The following is a 17,294-nucleotide window of genomic DNA, read 5'->3' as shown; positions in this document are numbered from 1 at the left end:
ATTTCACAGTAATGTCATTGTCTATGCTGGTTTCTCCCCCTACTCCCCGTTTTCTTTGTGTTGGAGATGGGTGTGTTGATAACCATGTTGCAGATGTGTGTGGGGGGGGTAGGGGGTAGGATTGGAGGTTTTAGCACCTTGGAAGGTGGAGGAGGTTGTTAGGGCCTTGTGTGTGTGGGGGGTGACCTTCCCCAAGGCTTTGACATCTGGGAGAGGATGCATATTTTCCCCTCCCCCTTGTAATTTCAGCTGGAGCTGACGTGACACTTGGCAGGGAGAGGTTGGACTCTTGAGTTCCCCACTTCTGCAGCTTGTGTCAGCAGCTAGTGAGCCAGCATGCCCCAGCATTCGCCACTCTATCCAGCAGCCACAGATAAGCACATTCCTGGAAAGTTTCTGCTAAAATATCCAGCAGTGAAATAGCAAACACTAGCAAGGCTGTTGTCATCCAGCTTCTGTGTCAACACCCCATTGGGATGAATGAGGGATTCCCTACACTGCAGAGCTAGTGGGGTAGCTGTTTGGCTGCAGGCTCAGGGAGATGTCACACACTGGTTCACAGCTAGCGCCTGTTTTGAAGCTTTTCCTCATAACCCTATAGGTCAGAAATTTATGTCTTTTAAATTATAGCTCAGACTCCGTGGAGTACAATTCATGGGCAGCAGAATTTCACAGCCAGGGACTCTCAGAATATATTGGCCCCTCCCCATACACATGCATACAGACAGGCTCACAGGTTTGTAAGCATGCTTACAGCTGCAATGCATGTACATTTACACACATCTGAACACATACCAATTCTATAAGAGCATGTGCAGATACACACCAACCTGTACGCTCTCCTGGATGCATTCCTTTGCACGTGTTCCCTTTCAGAGGAGGGATTATTCTCTGTGCATTGCATCCCTTAGCAAGTGAGCTCAGTTTTATTTTCCCACTCAAGGGTTCACATGTCCAGGTCTGAACAGTATCTGAGAGCAGAGACCCTCTGAAAAATTCTCTGGTGTAGTGCAGCTGTCAGCTCTGAGGACCTGTCACCCAGCGTGAGCCCAGCCAGCGCTGCCAAGCTCAGTGCTCTGAGAAAGAGAGACAGATAGACTGATGCATGAATAGCAAGCACTAAGCTCAGTGCTATATGTCGTCCTTTTGTGTAGCTTCCTTCCTGCTGTTCATTCCCTCTGGGGCACCTGACACTGGCCATTGTCGGTAGACAGGACACTGGGCTAGATGGATCTTTGCTCTGACCCAGTAGGGCCATTCTTATGTTCTTTATGTTCAAAGAGTGTCTCAAAGTAAAAGAGTGCTGCAAAGACACTGCAGTGTGAATACACTGGTCTCCCCATCACATGCCAGTGGACATGGCAAAGAGAGTACAGGAAGCAAAGGTCAGAGAGGAAGGCGGTGTTTAAACTGGAGGTGAGAGCTGGACTAAAAGGAGTTCCAGGAGATAGAAAGACACATAGAGGCTGTACTTGACGGCAGGAGTTGCGGAGGAGAAGGTTCTTGGCACAGTAACAGGCAGATAGCGCTAGATGAAGGGAGCTGAGTGGCAGGGTCTGTATGAGGCAGGCTTGAACCAATACATGGAGAGTTTTACAATTAAAATGTTTGATGCTCAAGGTAATGTACAAAGGGCTGGGCTTTAGATTCCCCCTTGATAAAACAGGGATAATCACCCTTCCATTCCCTCACCCTGTCTGTCTGACCTAAGTAGATTGCAGATGCTCTGGGGCAGGGATTCTCTCGCCCTTTGTTTGCACAGTGCTCAGGGCCGGCTTTAGCCAGTGCGGAGCCCGATTCGTGGGGCATGTACTCTCCGGGCGGCACTTTGGATTTCTGCACTCCGGCAGTGGTAGTGGGGCCGTGGGGTTGCGGGGTTCCGGCTACGGGAGCAGGGCAGCTGCACTTGCCACTGTCGGGCTGGGGCACCAGGGCCATGGGGCTCTGGCCGAAGGAGCAGGACTGCGGGGTTTCAGTGCTCCGGCCAGGGGAGTGGGGCCACGGGACTTGCCATGCTGAGGCTGGAGGAGCGGGGCTGTGGGGCTCCGGCTGGGGGAGCGGGGCTACGGGGTTGCAGGGCTCCAGCTGGGGGAGCAGGGCCAAAAGGCAAAAGCTGACGTTAACATTGTTTCAGTCTGTGCATTACTTAACATCATGTATTCATTGTCACCATAGAAGGGAAGGGCTCTGCATAGACAGAAATTTGCCTGGGCATCAGTAGAAAATGTTAAGTAAAATTTGCTGTAAAAATTAAACCTGGCGCTTTGTCATCTTGTGTTGTCATTTTTATTTCTTAGCTTTCAGCTATTTAAGTGAACTCTAAAACTTTCGTACTGACTGTTTACTATCTGCCATTGTATCTCTCTAATCTCCTTCATAACCATCATTGACTTTTTTCCATTTTAATACTATCCCATAGTATCAGAGACAGTGAGAAAAATAGCAAATAAAGGTACAGGATTATTTTTCTCTCTCTATAGAGAATGATAGATATACAAGCATCTGTCTCCCATAGAGAGATGTGATGTATTCCCTGCAGCCACGGCCTGCTTTAGGAAGTGCAGGGCCCAATTCGAACAGTTTTGATGGGCCCCCGGGAGGGATGACTAAAAAAAAAAACAAAAAAACACATGTGAAACAACACGTGGGGCTTGTACTCACTGGACAGTGCTCCGAGTCTTCAGTGGCACTTCGGCAACGGGTCCTTCACTCGCTCCAGGTCCTCGGCGGCACTGAAGGACCCGTCACCGAAGACCCAGAGCAAGCGAAGGACCCACCGCCACGGTGCTGTCGAAGACCCAGAGCGAGCGAAGAACCCGCCATCGAAGACCCAGAGCACCGCTGGGTGAGTAAAAACTAAAAAGGCGCCTCTAGCCGGGGAAGGGATTCTCACTGTGCGCGGGGCCCTCTTAGGCGTGGGGCCCGATTCGGGGGAATTGGTAGAATAGGCCTAAAGCCGGCCCTGACAGTGCTCAGTGCAGTGAGTCCCATGCTAGCTGGGGCTTCTAGTCATTGCTAACATGCAAATAATAAATGCTGTCTTGCACTCAGAGTCACCAGCTGGGGAATGCAAGTTGAGTGGTGGAGGGATAACAATGTTTGCAGCTAACCAATCTGTGCAATCTGGATGCAAATACTGTGACAGCTGCTTGATTTGCTGCTCTCCTTGATGGTGTCTCTGTTAGTCCCAATGATCTACTTCTTTAACTTCATCCTCACCAGGAGCACCACTGGGCGTTCAGAGAGGACTGACCCCACAGAGGTTAAATGAGAGGTGCTGCAGAGAGGAGAACAGAGAATAACGATACTGAGTTGTGGTTTCCAAGGTGAGGCAAGGAGAATGGTACTGGAGTGTAGCAGCTCTGGGATTGTGACACTGTAAAACTATAGAGATCTTGAACCAGCCTCCTGCAGCGAGACAGTCTCACATCTATTAATAAGGTCTTAGTCTGCATCATGAATTCAGAGGCACTGAACCGATGGGGCTCCGTGTATGACCATCATGTAGGCTGTCCCCAATTCATGAGCCTCAACAAGATGCTACTTTCTCCCTGGTTGCTTCTGCCTGAGAAGCGTGGGATACACGTCATTTCTGCTGAGAAAATCTCAACTCTAAAATAAGAGCAAAGGACTTGCCAGAGTGGATCGGATCTCAAGTCCAGTATCCCATCTGGGACAGCAGCCTGCACTACAGAGCAAGAGCAAAAGGGGTCAAAAGGTTCCCTCTGTCACCCAGAGGTAGGACTCAGAATACCCAGAAATGGCCAATCTGCTAAGGAGGACAGGCACTTCAGTGTAACCAATCCATTGAGCAGTGTGGTGTGTCGCTCATTCTGGGAAAGAGGGTGTGAGTCTGTCTCAGCAGCAGCTGCATGCAGGGGCTGGCTCTTTAGCTCAAGCTGTACAGACTCATGCTTCTGGCCCTACAGCTTCTTGGCCCAGTGCCTAGTGTGCTGGCTTCACCAATGACATTCGGTTTCTAATGCCACAGTGCACCCAGATACTACAGTGATGGGCTCTTAAGTATGGGGAATGAATAACTATACACCCCTCACTCCGTAAGTGAATAAACACCTAATAAGTATGTGGATTCAAACAACCGCATATTCCCTTGTCTTTCCAGACCCCTGGAGTGCAGATGATGGGCTCCTGGAGCACTCTTTTTCCTGCCACTCAGTTCACACAGCCTCAGACAAACAGCTCTGTTTGTGAGATCCAAGATGGCTTCCTTGCAGTGACCCTCCCTGTGATGTATTCCCTCATCTTCATCATCAGCCTGCTCAGCAACATGCTGGCCCTCTGGGTGTTCTGGTACCACACGCAGAGAAAGACCTCCATCACAGTGTACATGAGGAACCTGGCTTTGTCGGACCTCCTGCTCTCCCTCTGCTTACCCTTCCGGGTGGCCTATCAAAACCACAGTGGCCCTTTGATCCTCTGCACGGTAGTTGGTGCTTTCTTCTACCTCAACATGTACGTCAGCATCATGTTCCTCAGCCTGATCAGCCTGGACCGCTACCTGAAGATCATTCGGCCTCTCCAGCAGTTTAAAATCCACACCTTGCCTTGCAGCACAGTAGCTGCAAGAGTGGTTTGGCTGGCCTATGCCATTTTCACGCTGCCTTTCTTTTTCGAGACTAGGGAAAAAAGGCCTTGTGCCAACAAGTGCTTCCACTTCAGGAGCAAACGCCCACTGGGGGCAGCCCTCAACATGGTCGCTGTGGCCACCTTCTTCATTGATCTGCTGCTCTTCCTCTATTTTTATGGCAAGATATCTGCCAAGCTCCACGAAGTCTCCTCAGGGAAAGTTCAGCAGCAGAGCAGAAGGACAAGCAGCAGGGCCATCACAAAGACCTTTGTGGTCCTAGTCATCTTCACTGTGTGCTTTGCCCCCTATCACTTTGTCCGCGTGCCATACATCCTGGCTCAGCTGGATGTCATCTCAAGCACACAGTGGAAGCAGGCTCTCCACATCACCAATGAGCTTGTTCTGTGCATCTCGGCCCTCAACAGCTGCTTGGACCCTGTGATTTTCTTTTTCTTGTCCAGCAACTTCAGGAAAGCAGTATTATGTACCATCCAAGGCAAGCTGAAGAGAGCTCTTCTGAGGAATCAGGGGGCTCTAAACCACAGTAAATCCATCACAGAACCAGGGATGGATTAAAGAATTTTGAGGCCCTGTGCACTAGGAAGCTTGGCCTGCCCACATCTTCCTTAAACTAGACAGAGCATGTGATCTGCAGTCTGTAAATAGGAGAACAGGTCTCGTTACCATTACTTAAAATAAAAACAAAACACACACAAACCAACCCAACGTTTAGCTCAGCCAGTCCAGTGCAGTGAGCCACACAAACATAGGGGCTTGCTCCTGAAGGGCTGAAGGTTTGGGGTCTTCCAGCTCTGATTACTGAAGGAACTGCTCCATCCCACCTGCGCCACATTAACAGCCTGGATGGGACCTTCTGGAGGACAGCGGGAAGCGGAAGAGAAGGGAAAGTCCAGGGGGCTGTGGTAGAGACGTCAGGGAAAACCCTGACCAGGAGGTGGAACTCCAGCCAGCTAAAGCCTGGGAGTGACTAGTGACTTGGTGCCCATCTCCTGGAAGGAGGGCTCGGGACTTCCTACCCGAGGGGAGAGAGACAATGCATGGGGGTTGGGGACTGGAGACTTTGAATTGGGCGCCAGCTCTGAGGACTCCCTACCAAGGGGGCAGGGGGAAGAGACTGAATTGGCGTTGGCACCAGGAGGTAGTTTGCGCAAAGACTAAATAAACTGGATCCCAGAAGAGGAGTGTTTTAATCACCTTTTGGACTATGATGGCGGAGTAACTGAACAACCAAGAAGGGACACAAAAGCAGGGTGCTGCTGAGTGGCCTCTGGCCACAAGGGGGCACTCCAGAGGTGGCGCCCCTGTTACAGTGGTTATGGCACACCTCTCAGCGATGGGGGTTGGAGGAGTTTAACTGCCAGGCCAGTGCCACAAATACCACCTATTCACATTTGGCCCGGCTGGTCCCTGTCATGCCAGAGGTTTGGGTGTTGTTGACTGGGGCTGGCAGAGGTAAGGTTTGGGTTGCTTGGTTTTTTTCCCCCAAGCCTGAGCACATCATAAGGTTGACCTAACCTCCAGGGCAGCCACAGCTAGGTCAATGGAAGGTGAACTACAGCGATGGAAAGGCACGTCTGTGAATGCAGGAAGTGCTGATTCCATAGAGCCACATTTATGCTGCTACAGTGTAGACAGGGCCAGTGACTTACTAGGAAGACTGGAAAAGAAATTATAACTGTTTCATCGCTTCTTACATTGCAGCTCTCTAGGCTAGAACTGTTCAAGAGAGCAAATGCAGGAGAGGACTAACTGAGTCCCCTTCAGCTGGGAGAAGAGTGCGGAAGAGAGCAAGGCTTCAGTTCTTGCAGAGTCTTGCTGTTTTCATGAGCATATTCCTCAGAGCGCAGGACTAGTGGCATTCGAGAGAGCACGCTGTCATGGGCCTTTCCCCTCCTCAGTCTCCCCTGCTATGAGGATTCTGAGACGAGAAGAAGGAAAAGATGTGACTTCTAGGCCACAAGAATACTAGGCTACTGTGCATCAGGGGGAAATAGATGAGTCAGTGATCTGACTTGTATAGACATCACATCCCGCTCAGATGGAAATCCAGCAAGAGCAGGAGGTGCAGCAGGAACTGAGTAACACTTGGGCAGTGGGTGAACACATCCAATATACTGGGGGGGGGGGGGGGGGGAAGGAGTTGGGAAGATTGGCAGGCCAGGGAACAGTGAAAATGCTGTAATCTGAAATAAAGACAAGTTGAGCCTTCTCTCTCTGGTGCCAGTGTCTGTTACACCAGGTTAACCTCCCATTTCTGTACAGCTCCTGCCAAGAACTAAGCAGGTGGCCACAAACATCTCACATTTTTATTGTCAGTTGCATGCACCGATTCCATTCCCTGCCAGTGTATTCCTGGGGTTAGCATTTGGCCAGCTGAATAGGAAGCTCACAGCATGGGCTTCTGATCCTGTAATATGTTGCAACAGGGAAGACCTTGTAGTTTAAGTTCTCAAAACCAAGACAATCACAGACTCTGATGTCCCATGCACTATTTACATTGACCTTTAAAGGTAACTTGCAAAGGAAAAGCAAAATCAGCAAAATTGTTGGCTTTTTTATGAGAAGTAAGACAGGCGCAAGGTTCCCTCACCCTGCAAAAGAACAGGATATTATTCTACCTTTTCTTTTTTTTTAAACTACATTAGAAATTCAGGTCTAGTCTGGTCTGTTTTTCTTAAAAGCCTCCACCACACTGCCTAACACTACTTTGGCCCACAGAGCCCCACTTCTCTTCTTCAGGTCATAAGAGGGAGTGTGGTCTAGCAATGAAAGCAGAGACTAGGAGTTCTGGGTTGTATTTCTGGCTCTGCCACAGATGTGCTACGTGACCTCGAGCATATCCCTTAGCCTGTGTGTTAGTTTCCCACAGATAACAGTTGCTTACAGCAGGGGGTGGGTGGAGCTTAGCATATTAATGCAGCACAACAAGGTAAGAATTGCCACATTGGGTTATACCAACAGCCCAGGATACTGAGTCCAGGACCAGGTTCACAGGGACATGTTAGAAATGCAGCACCCAGCCTGGATTTTTGTGTCACTGTGGAATGGACTTCTGCCTTGATTGACAGTACTTGCTTGAAAACCCTTGTGAACACAGGGGTGGAAGGGCTGGGGTGTACCTGTTGCGGGTGTTGGGATGGGTGGGACTACAACTGAAGATCTGCTCCCTCAACCAAGGGGAGGAACTACTGAATGAATTCTGGGGACAACCAAGGGAAAACCAGGGTCAGAGGAGAAAAAAAAATCAGAGATCCAGCCAGGGACACTGAGCAGAGAACCCCTGACAGTGCCCAATGCTCCTCCCAAGTGGCTGAGTCGTCAGTGGAACTCTGCTCACAGGTGTGATTTGATGAGAGACCAGAAATATAGCCCCTCCCCCATCCACCTGCAGGAGTGATGGTTGGCACAAGGAGAAGGTCAATGAGGAGGTCTTATGACTTTATGGGGCCACACATAGGGCATGCTAGGATCAACAGGGGAGGGGAAAAGTGCTGGAAGAGGGGTTGCAAGCTAACACCCTAGGGTGTGCCAGGGTCTCCCCCTTGGCACAGAAGGTATGGGTGTCAGTCCATGAATCATGTCAAGTATGCATCTGTGTTCACCAACCAATATCCCCAGAGGGCCGTGGAACCAGAGTGGTGCACAGACTGGCCCACTGGGGTTCCTGGCCCTAGGTTAGGTGGCAGCAAGGCCTGCGATTTGGGGTCAGGGCAGGAGACAAGGGCAAAGAAGTGGAAAGTATGAAGCTCAAGCATACGCAGATGTTCTCAGGGTATGGTTCAGAAGTGGCCTAGCTGGTATTGTGCGGGGCGCAGCTGGGAGAGCTTTCATAGCGGGGGCCCAGTGACAAGCTCTAAGGGGTCTGGGGTGAGGAGCGTCCTCCTGCAGGCCCCATTTGAGATAAGCAAGAGCAGTGAGGGTCAAGGCTGCACTCACCCCTAGGAGCACACAACTGGGGAAAAGCAGAGTAGGCAACCCCATGCACTGGCTGAACACCCCAACTCCTCCAAGCATCCCTGTAGCATCCTACCCCTGCTCCTGTGGACACTCTCAGAATTACCAGACCTGCTGTTCCCCAAGGAACCATACACTACAGCAGGGGTCGGCAACCTGCAGCACGCATGCCAGACATGGCACGCAAGCCGATTTTGAGCGGCACGAAGCCGCCTGCCGCAGTCCAGACCCCCAGCCCCACTCAGCCCCTCCGCCCACTGCTCTCCCCTGCGGGGGCAGAAGGCAGAAGCTTGGTCCTGCGGCAACCAAGCTTCCCTCTCCCCCGCTTTTTCCCCAACTGTGGTGCTTTCCTGCCCTGCCCACTCTCCTTCCCTGTGCCAATCAGCTGATGGCCCTAGCGAGGGGGTGGGGGGGAAAGAGCAACAGCATGCAGGCAGTTCCCTAGAGGAGACAGAGAGGTAGGGAGGGAGCCTTGGGGAAGGGTGTGGAACAGGCATATCTCTTCCAGCCCCCTGCCCTGGGCCGCTCAGGGGAGGGGGTTGGGAGCACCCCAGCCCTAAGCCCCCCCCCCCACTGTCTTCTGCCCTACACCCCCCCCACACCGCAGCCCTCTGCTCAGACCCCTGAAACCTCCCCACCCAGGTCTGGGTTCCCGGCCGCAGGCCCTGCTCAGCCCGCTGCCGGCCTAGGTGAACAGAACCCCAGGCTGGCAGCGAGCTGAGCAGGCCGGCGGCATAAGATCAGCATTTTAATTTAATTTTAAATGATGCTTCTTAAACATTTTGAAAACCTTGTTTACTTTATATACAATAGTTAAGTTATATAATATAGACTTATAGAAAGAGACCTTCTAAAAACGTTAAAATGTATTACTGGCACGCGAAACCTTAAATGAGAGTGAATAAACGAAGACTTGGCATAGCACTTCTGAAAGGTTGCTGACCCCTGCACTACAGCTTACTGACTAAACCCTGCAGCACAGCTTTAGCTTAACACACAGCACTTAGATATGTTTATAGCAAATCTAAGTAGTTTATTTAACAAAGGAAAGAGGTTGGAGAAGCAGCAAGCAGAATTAGTAGAGACAAAAGGTTACATATAAAATAAAATAATGACATACTTTCTAGGGCCTAAATGTAACTAGCAAGTTATTCTCTGGTCTAAAGAAGCCCATTTCACCCAAAGTTATTCCCCGTGGTTTCAGCCAAGCCTGGCTGAGATTTCTTTTCCTGAAGCAAACCCACTGGCAATTTCCCTTCTTCCCTTGCCGTCTGTCTGCTGCACCCAGAGAGTTCCAAAGGGTCTTTGTCTTTACTTGCAAGCAGGATGCCCCTGCTGGTTTTCTTTCTTTCTGACCCCTCCCCAACCAATCCACTGATTAGCATTTTGTTCAGACTAGAAGTGAGCATCCATTGTGAACATTCCGATACTCATGCAGGTGCCCAGCCCAAGTGAGAAGTGTCTCTTGCCCCATGCTGGGCAAGAATATGTGGGTCACCTTTTGGTAACCTGCCTTAGCTCTCAGACCTAGAGACCATCGTCAGCATATATACGCAATTCCCCGCAGATTTCCCATACATACATCTTGCAATGCTTACGATGGCCAGTGTGACACACAGATCTCACACTGCATTCTGTGGCAGACTAGTATGTAGGTAATAGACCCCAGGGATCCCTATAACCCTTATGTCCCCCCATGCCGTCAGGCTGGCCGGCTGGAACAAAAGTCCCTGGATCACAAGCTCCTTGGCAGACTAGGCCCAGAATATGGGCCTTTGGCCAGCTCCACATCCAATTCTCTTGCAGGGGTGGAGTGGGATACCCACACTCACACTGGGTCGTACCTACGTCACAGTCCCCAATGTAACTGCACCTCCGACCCCTTCATGGCCTGTTGAAGGGCACCCTATGTAAGTCTCAGACCTCTAGCCATCACCTTTCTTGGGATGGAGTCTCACAATTCTCTCCCTCCAGACTGGGGATTTAGGCTGCAGATTCTTGCAATCCACTGTGATGCTCTCAAAAGGACAGACTTCACTTCAGCACCTGTCAGTGTGTGTGTGTGTACGTGTGTGTATGAACGACGGGGGTGGGAGGGGAGACCAGTGACCAGTCAGCTAAGCAAAGTACTATGTATTCAGAACAAAAGCATTACAGAGAAATCACATCAGTAATACAATCAATTGCTTCTATGCAGGACCAACTTACTAGGCAGTCACCCATCCTCCCCATGGAGACACTGAAAGGACTAAAGTACTTCAGGCCCCATCTCTCCTGGTCAGTCTCATGTCAGGTCTTGGACTGAAGTGTGTGACTCTCCTCAGGGCTGATATTTTTGAACCATTTCAAGTCCTCTGTCTGGAAAGGCCTTTGAACCAAAATGCATCAATCTGGGTGCTGTTTCCCCTGGGCGTGCATTTAAAAAGATGCATCTGCATTGTTTCAGTACTGGGATTTGCATTATAACCCCCAAGTGACTTCAGTTTCTGCAGGAAGCATCCGCCATTGAGCCAGGAATACAATTCCTAGCCAGCCCATAACCATACCTATTAAATCTTTATGAATTTGATACAACAATCTGAATATTTCAGGCATCCATAGTACATCACATCTCAAGGACTAATAAAAAATAATTATATTGCTTCCAAAGCATTGCATGTGTCACACCTTACATTAGTTTCAATGGGACTACTTCTAGAGTAGGTACTACTCCATGAAAAGATATCACAATCTGGCATCTTTATGTTGTGTTTCAGGCAAAGAGGAAAATTACCCCCTCCCCCCACCAAAAAGTTTACCAAGACCAAGTCACTCTTGGAAATTTAACATCCTTGGGAGGAGAAAAACCCTGGAGAAGTTTGGACTGAGGACCGGCTCGATGTAACAGAGCACATGTAATGGCAGGATCAGTGTAACACAGGTGAGGGATAAGTCCCATACTCACGCACTCACAGACCTAAGCCTCCAACTCACTGTGGTGAAAAAAGAAGCAATTCCTATTTTATTAGCCAAAAATGAGTTTGAAATGCTTGAGTACAAAGACTGATCAAAGAACATCATTGTGAACAGACTGTTCCAGACATGGCATTCAAATGCATAGATTTGACAAATTGCTAGTGTGTGACTAAGAAATACTGTTTCCCCAAATAATACTTGACTCCAGCAAGTTGCTCAGAAGAAATTCCAACTCCTTAAGATCTGGGGAAGGGTGGTGAGGAAGGTTAAACTAAATTCTCTCCCCTCCACTTTTGTTGCTGGGGTGGGAGGTTAAGAGAAGTTGAAAAGGACATGCAGGAAAATATGTTTCAGAAGCTTACACATTCCTGGTAGCTTTCCCCACCACGTGCTTCAAGCGGAAAACAAACCAGGACCACATCATTATACTGGAAAGTGTATAGTCACTTCCGGCAAGTTAGGGAGGAGGGTTCAGTTTCCAGCAGAGTTGCTCCTGGGTAGATTGGTGTCCCCATCTATTCAGTCTGCTGAGTCCAGAGGAGCTTGCACCTACCATACCCCTGTTCCTTATCAGAAAGGCACAGGTTTCACTCCAGTCTCTCATCAATAACCTTGAAGCAATTTCTCCCTTGCTCTAGTCTGAGTCCTGGGTATTTGAGCTTCCTGAAGTAGCAGAGCCTTACCTAGTAACAAGTGCTGCTGGGAGCAGCTGGCCCCACTGGAGAGAAGACGGAGTGTCACTGGCTGTGTTATCCACAGTGCTGCTTTTTGAAATACAGAGATTCAGAATCGGGAAATCTGGTACTACTTTGCCATGTGCAAACATCACTGCCATTCCAACAAAATCCTGACATAACATCCCCCAGGCTGTGAAGGAATTAATGAATTCCACTCCCTCTCAGATAAAGCCTGTAGCCCTTAGGCAGAGAGAACAGAAAGGCCCAAGCAGCAAGTCTGCAAGAAACAAGTGCAGGGAAGCTCTGACCAGGTAACGTAGCAGGCCGCGGGAACTGTGGAGAGAAGCCTGCGCTGCTGCTCAAGCCAAGGAGAGGTGTGGGAAATACTGCCCTTGCCTTGCACTGCTGCCTGATGAACCGCACCTTGTTCCCTCCCAGATCTTTCTCACTTCTCCTCCTTCCCCATAGATCTCCATGGAGAGGTTCCATACTACACTGGCTGATCCATTTGGGTCAGTCAGCACAGTTTGCCTTCAATGACTGGAGAAGGATGACATTGTATCTGCCCCGAAATGCATGCACACAGGTGGGGCCAGGGGAGGTGTTTAAGGAGCAGGAAAGAGAAGAGAAACTCACATTGGAGTAACTTGGTGTTTGCATTACTTCAAGCAGGACCAAAGAGATCCTCTTGTTCTCTCTCAAGCTGGAAAAAGGTCTAGCTCAGGGTCAAAACAAGGCAAATAGCTACTCTGGCCTACCATGTGCAACGAATCCTGGAAGGCTGCTGACAAAACACCCAGGGGAAGGTGAGGGCTTTGCCACCTCATTTAAAAACCAGAAGGCACTTGATTGGAATTTTGCATCAGCTGGCGTGCGTGAGCATTTCCAGCTGCAACTCAGCTCCTTGGCTTCTTCCTTCTCAAGCTGAGTCAGCCTGTGCTGAAGGCCATGGGGTGGGGAGCAAGAGAGGTCTCCCCCTCTGCACCATAGCTGACAATCAGGTAAAGCTCTGGTGACCCTTACCTCCCGCCCATTCCCCCAGGCACCAAGAACTATTTGGCAGGGATGAGGGTGTTTGAGGTATTTAAAACATGTTCATTCTGGTGACACAAAGTTCCAGGAGCACTGTAGCTGACAGGTTTTGCTGTCTCTCTGCTGCTGACAGTCTATGTTAAGCTTGCAGCCCCAGGAAGCGTGCAGTATTTAGCATGTCATCTCTCGTCAGGTAGCACCCACAGAGCTGGCGGTATCCCGTGAACGATTCCCGCCCATGCAGGATGCGCCAGTTATCCACAAACAGCGCCTACATAAGAGGAGAAAAGCACCGAAAATACGGAGTGAAGAAGTGTCTACATGAACAGAGGTCACATTAGAGCAGATTATGACCTAAATGGCACATTGAAACAGTAGTTGTGGCCCTTGAGCTGCTCGATATATATATAGGCATTGAAATGAAGAATGAATTACTATTTACAGTGCAGTAGCTCCTAGGAGCCCCAGTCATGGACCAAGGCACCACTGCAGTAGGTGCTGTATAAACGCAGAACAAAAAGGCATGCCCTGCCCCAAAGAGCTTCCAATCGAAGATGAGAGATGATAGATAACATAGACACACAGCGGAGTACAAAGAAACAATGAGACAGTACTGGCACAGTTTATACCATTTGCTTGTGCTTCCATGGTAGTGGTCTGTTGGCAGAGTTCACCAGCAATATAAACCTCGCATCCTTTGTCCTTCTGCAGTAACAGAGAGAGGGTGGAGGGGGCCCAAACACTAACCTCAGGGGTTGCCATACTCCACTTTTCTGGCTGCACATCCTCCCCTCAGCCATGCAGGAGCAGACGCAGATTGTAGCATCTTTCTGACACTAATCTCCCCTGGCTGAATCTGTTTTGTGTATATGTAAACCTTTTCAGTAGGCTTGGATGGATGTGTCTGCTGGGCCAAAACATGCCTAGGATCTGCACACTTGTAACATGGTCTGGTTCTGTGCACTGTAATTGTAATGCTAGATAAGGAGTTAAAGCACAGCACGTCCTTGGCATTGTAAACCCTGGGGTGCAGCCTTCTTTTTTCTGTTTCCATGGTTTGTGCACCACACCCTTCAGTCATGTCTAGGGGGGGAAATATTGATTTTATATACTGTTTGCAGTGCAAGACTCTGAGAGCAGCCCAAGAGGATGGAGCTTGATAGGAATTTTGGTCTCATCTGTTTCCTCAGACGCCCTCTACATGTTTCATATATTTCCATTAATAAGACCTCCCACTTCTACAAGACCTCAAAGCACTTCACACATTAACCCTCACAACCTACCTCACACTGGTATTTTTATTGGCCCTACTTCACAGATCAGGAGATCTATTTCCCTATCTGTGGCAGCCCTCCTCGCACACTGTTTTTGGGTGAATTCCCATTATTTTTGCTATGACATGTGGCCACATCCTCCCTCTGCCCCACTTTTTCTGGTGGTAAGAATGTATGCAATGGAGACTTGTGTTCTGTTGATACAATGCATCCTACCACAGGGTTGACAGGGGGAAACTGAGGCATGAGGAACTTATCCAAAGTATTACATCAAGTTGGGGGAAAGATCAGCTGTCTTAATTGCCAGTTCCCTGTTATAGCTAAATAAGTCCTCTGCCTCCCTCAATGCAGTGAGCTCACATGCTCCCCCAACCTGTGACTACCTTGCCTGGCTTCAGTTTGACCCAGAGTTCGTTTTCCGGTCTCCGTAGCTCTGTGGTCAGTGTGCGATGCGCAGCATACCAGCGATGCACAACATCATAAGGCACTGTGTTGATGACAGCTCGGTCGTAGTTATTGTACCTGGGTAAGAACAAAACAGAAGAAACAGTCACCATGGATCTATGAGAAGAGCAGAGCCAGATATTCCACCTCTAGAGTCTAAATGCACAAAGGACGTCTTTAGGAAGGCTACAAAAACGCACTGGAGTTGCTCTGTATTTATGTAGTAAATGTGGTGGGTTGAGGTGGGCGAAGAGTGGGGATTTAAGTAGGAACAAGTTTAAATCCAAACAAAACTATCCTCACTGAATTATTTAAAAACAAAACCAAAACCAAAACCAAAACACACCACACCACATTTTTGTTAATATTTTGTTTTGGATTTTTTTGAAACCTGCTGGCCTCAAATGACCAGATTCTTATAAAAACTTTTTTTTAAAACTACAATTGACAATTTACCCGGTGCAGGGTGAAGTTAGAGCACTGCAGTGCAAGACAGAGGCAACATCACTCATTTGCCAGCTTGGAATGCTGAGAGGGTGAAATTCACCCAATGCAGAGAGCCAGCAAAAGGCCCACACACCAGAGTGACTATTTCTTTATGGCTAGCAAGTAGGAACAAAATAAAAAACGATGCATGGTTAGTGACCTGTATGTCAAGGGATACATGGGTATAAACTCTAAGTGGAAGATCAACCCTGAGGTATCATGGAGAACCTTAAACTCCTCCTGTCGTAATAAAAGGAGATTGTGCCAGAAGTGCATGTGCAATCTACTATCTTATTCTCCAGTCAGTGACTAGCTCAACACTGTTTTGGGAATACTAGTGCTTGAACAAACTGACCAATCAGCATCCTCAGTAGGAAACAATCAGTGGAAGCCTGCTTCAATGCTATGTAAGTTTAATGAAATAGAGGTATAGGGAGCAAGGCTGAATGTTTATAGTTCATCTTAGGTGCTGTTATGAGGTACAGAGGTGGCAAACACAACTGATCATCATCCAAAGTAAAGAGCACAAGCTGGACAGCGTGCATTCTAACCAGAATCAAAGGCTCAATAAAATGTGGGCTAAGTTTTACCCCACCTCCCTGCAGACAAGGTGGAAATTCATAAAGACCTATGTATAAGGGATCTGATCCTGCTGGCACTGAAGTCAATGGCATGACTCTCATTGACCTAAATAGTGCAGGATCCAGCTGAAGAGGAAGACTTGTGCCAGCCGCAGTCCCGCTGCAGAAAGATGACTGTGCACGGCAATGGGTGGGTGCACTGGGGTTGGCAGCTACTCGCAGTCTGAGATTTAATAGCCAGAATTCTCTGTTGAAATGTATAGAGTGTTTGGACTTGTGGCTGCTTGCCCAGGAGACAATGCCCTGAAAATTCCCTGGACACCTCCCCATTGTTAGTCTGCAAATTTGGCAGGCATGGAATTGCTACAGGTAATTGTTTTAGACATTTATAATGAATGGCATGGGTAACCACTGAAAAATGTGTGTGTGGAAGTTGGTGAGAATTACGTAAAATATTCAGATTAGAATAGTAGCTCCCACTCTTTCTGGGCAACTGTCCTCATTTTTCAGATGAAAACCTTGCCTGTAGACAGGGCCTGTCCCCTCCCTTTCAGCCGTTTGTGCTGTCACCCACATTAGAGCCAAGGCTGTTTCAAACCCAGCCCTGCAACTGTTCCGTTGCACAGCAGACAGCTCGCAGCTGAATGGGAGATGGTCAAGAAGTGGCATTGCCAGAGCTCAAAACAGAGGCTTATCTTTAAAAGATAGGGTAGAGAGCCTAAAGTACCAGTTAGAAGAGCTGGCAGCACTGGTACAAGATTCAGTGGCTGGGACGGCAGGAGAAAATGCAGGATGTAAGAGAGAGTGGTTCTATCAGTCTACACTGTGCAACAGGACCAGCGTGCTGGAAAACCCACACATGCCTTTAATAGCTGCTCTCCCCCAACCCACTCAAAATAGTCTGATCCATTACTTCTCACCTGATCAAATAGAGCTCATTGTTCCAGGGGTAGATATTCAAAACTGGCCCAACCCCAATCATGTGGTTGTGACAGCCCACAACATTCTCAATGTACTCATGTTTCAGCGGCACCTTGGTGAGGAGCTCAAATTCTTCAGGAGCTCGCTGGAGAACCTGCTCTGCTGCGTAGAAGCCATCCACCAGCAGCGTCCTGCCACCTGTCCCTTCGTGCTTGAGGCAGTGGAACACCTGGATACTGCAAGGGGGGAGAGAACGCACAATACAAAGGAATATCCAGTCAGTCTGTCACATGGGAGATAACGGAGTCATGTGGGTTGTTATAGGAAGATAACTACCAAGATAGGGGAATGAACCCAGAAA

At 48.9% G+C, this 17,294-nt stretch overlaps 2 protein-coding genes across 6 annotated transcripts in view; one reads left to right on the top strand and one right to left on the bottom strand.

Annotated features, from left to right (window-relative positions):
• The first annotated feature begins 2,927 nt into the window (after positions 1–2,927).
• On the top strand, positions 2,928–7,843 carry LOC115657217 (probable G-protein coupled receptor 34). The gene has a single exon (XM_030574691.1). The coding sequence runs from the start codon at positions 4,139–4,141 to the stop codon at positions 5,162–5,164; it is 1,026 nt and encodes a 341-aa protein (XP_030430551.1). The 5' UTR covers positions 2,928–4,138; the 3' UTR covers positions 5,165–7,843.
• A 2,838-nt stretch (positions 7,844–10,681) lies between these two features.
• Positions 10,682–17,294, bottom strand: part of TMLHE (trimethyllysine hydroxylase, epsilon) — a 38,804-nt gene continuing 32,191 nt past the window's right edge. For 4 of the 5 annotated variants that reach the window (XM_030574685.1, XM_030574687.1, XM_030574690.1 and 1 more), the window contains 3 exons: positions 16,933–17,169; positions 14,885–15,023; positions 10,682–13,498 (listed from right to left, as the gene is read on the bottom strand). In XM_030574685.1, coding sequence (XP_030430545.1) covers positions 13,367–13,498; positions 14,885–15,023; positions 16,933–17,169 — 508 coding nt within the window. In that variant the 3' untranslated portion in view covers positions 10,682–13,366. The other variant, XM_030574686.1, reaches the window with a different exon arrangement.

Source organism: Gopherus evgoodei, chromosome 9, assembly GCF_007399415.2.
Source record: "Gopherus evgoodei ecotype Sinaloan lineage chromosome 9, rGopEvg1_v1.p, whole genome shotgun sequence".
Taxonomy (NCBI): Eukaryota; Metazoa; Chordata; order Testudines; family Testudinidae; genus Gopherus; species Gopherus evgoodei.
Note: the sequence above shows the minus strand (reverse complement) of the source record. Positions and strands in the feature narration are given on the sequence as shown.

What these genes read in the sequence shown, in the direction of transcription:
- LOC115657217 (XM_030574691.1), top strand. Translation starts at nt 4,139, where the DNA reads ATGATGGGCTCCTGGAGCACTCTTTTTCCTGCCACTCAGTTCACACAG.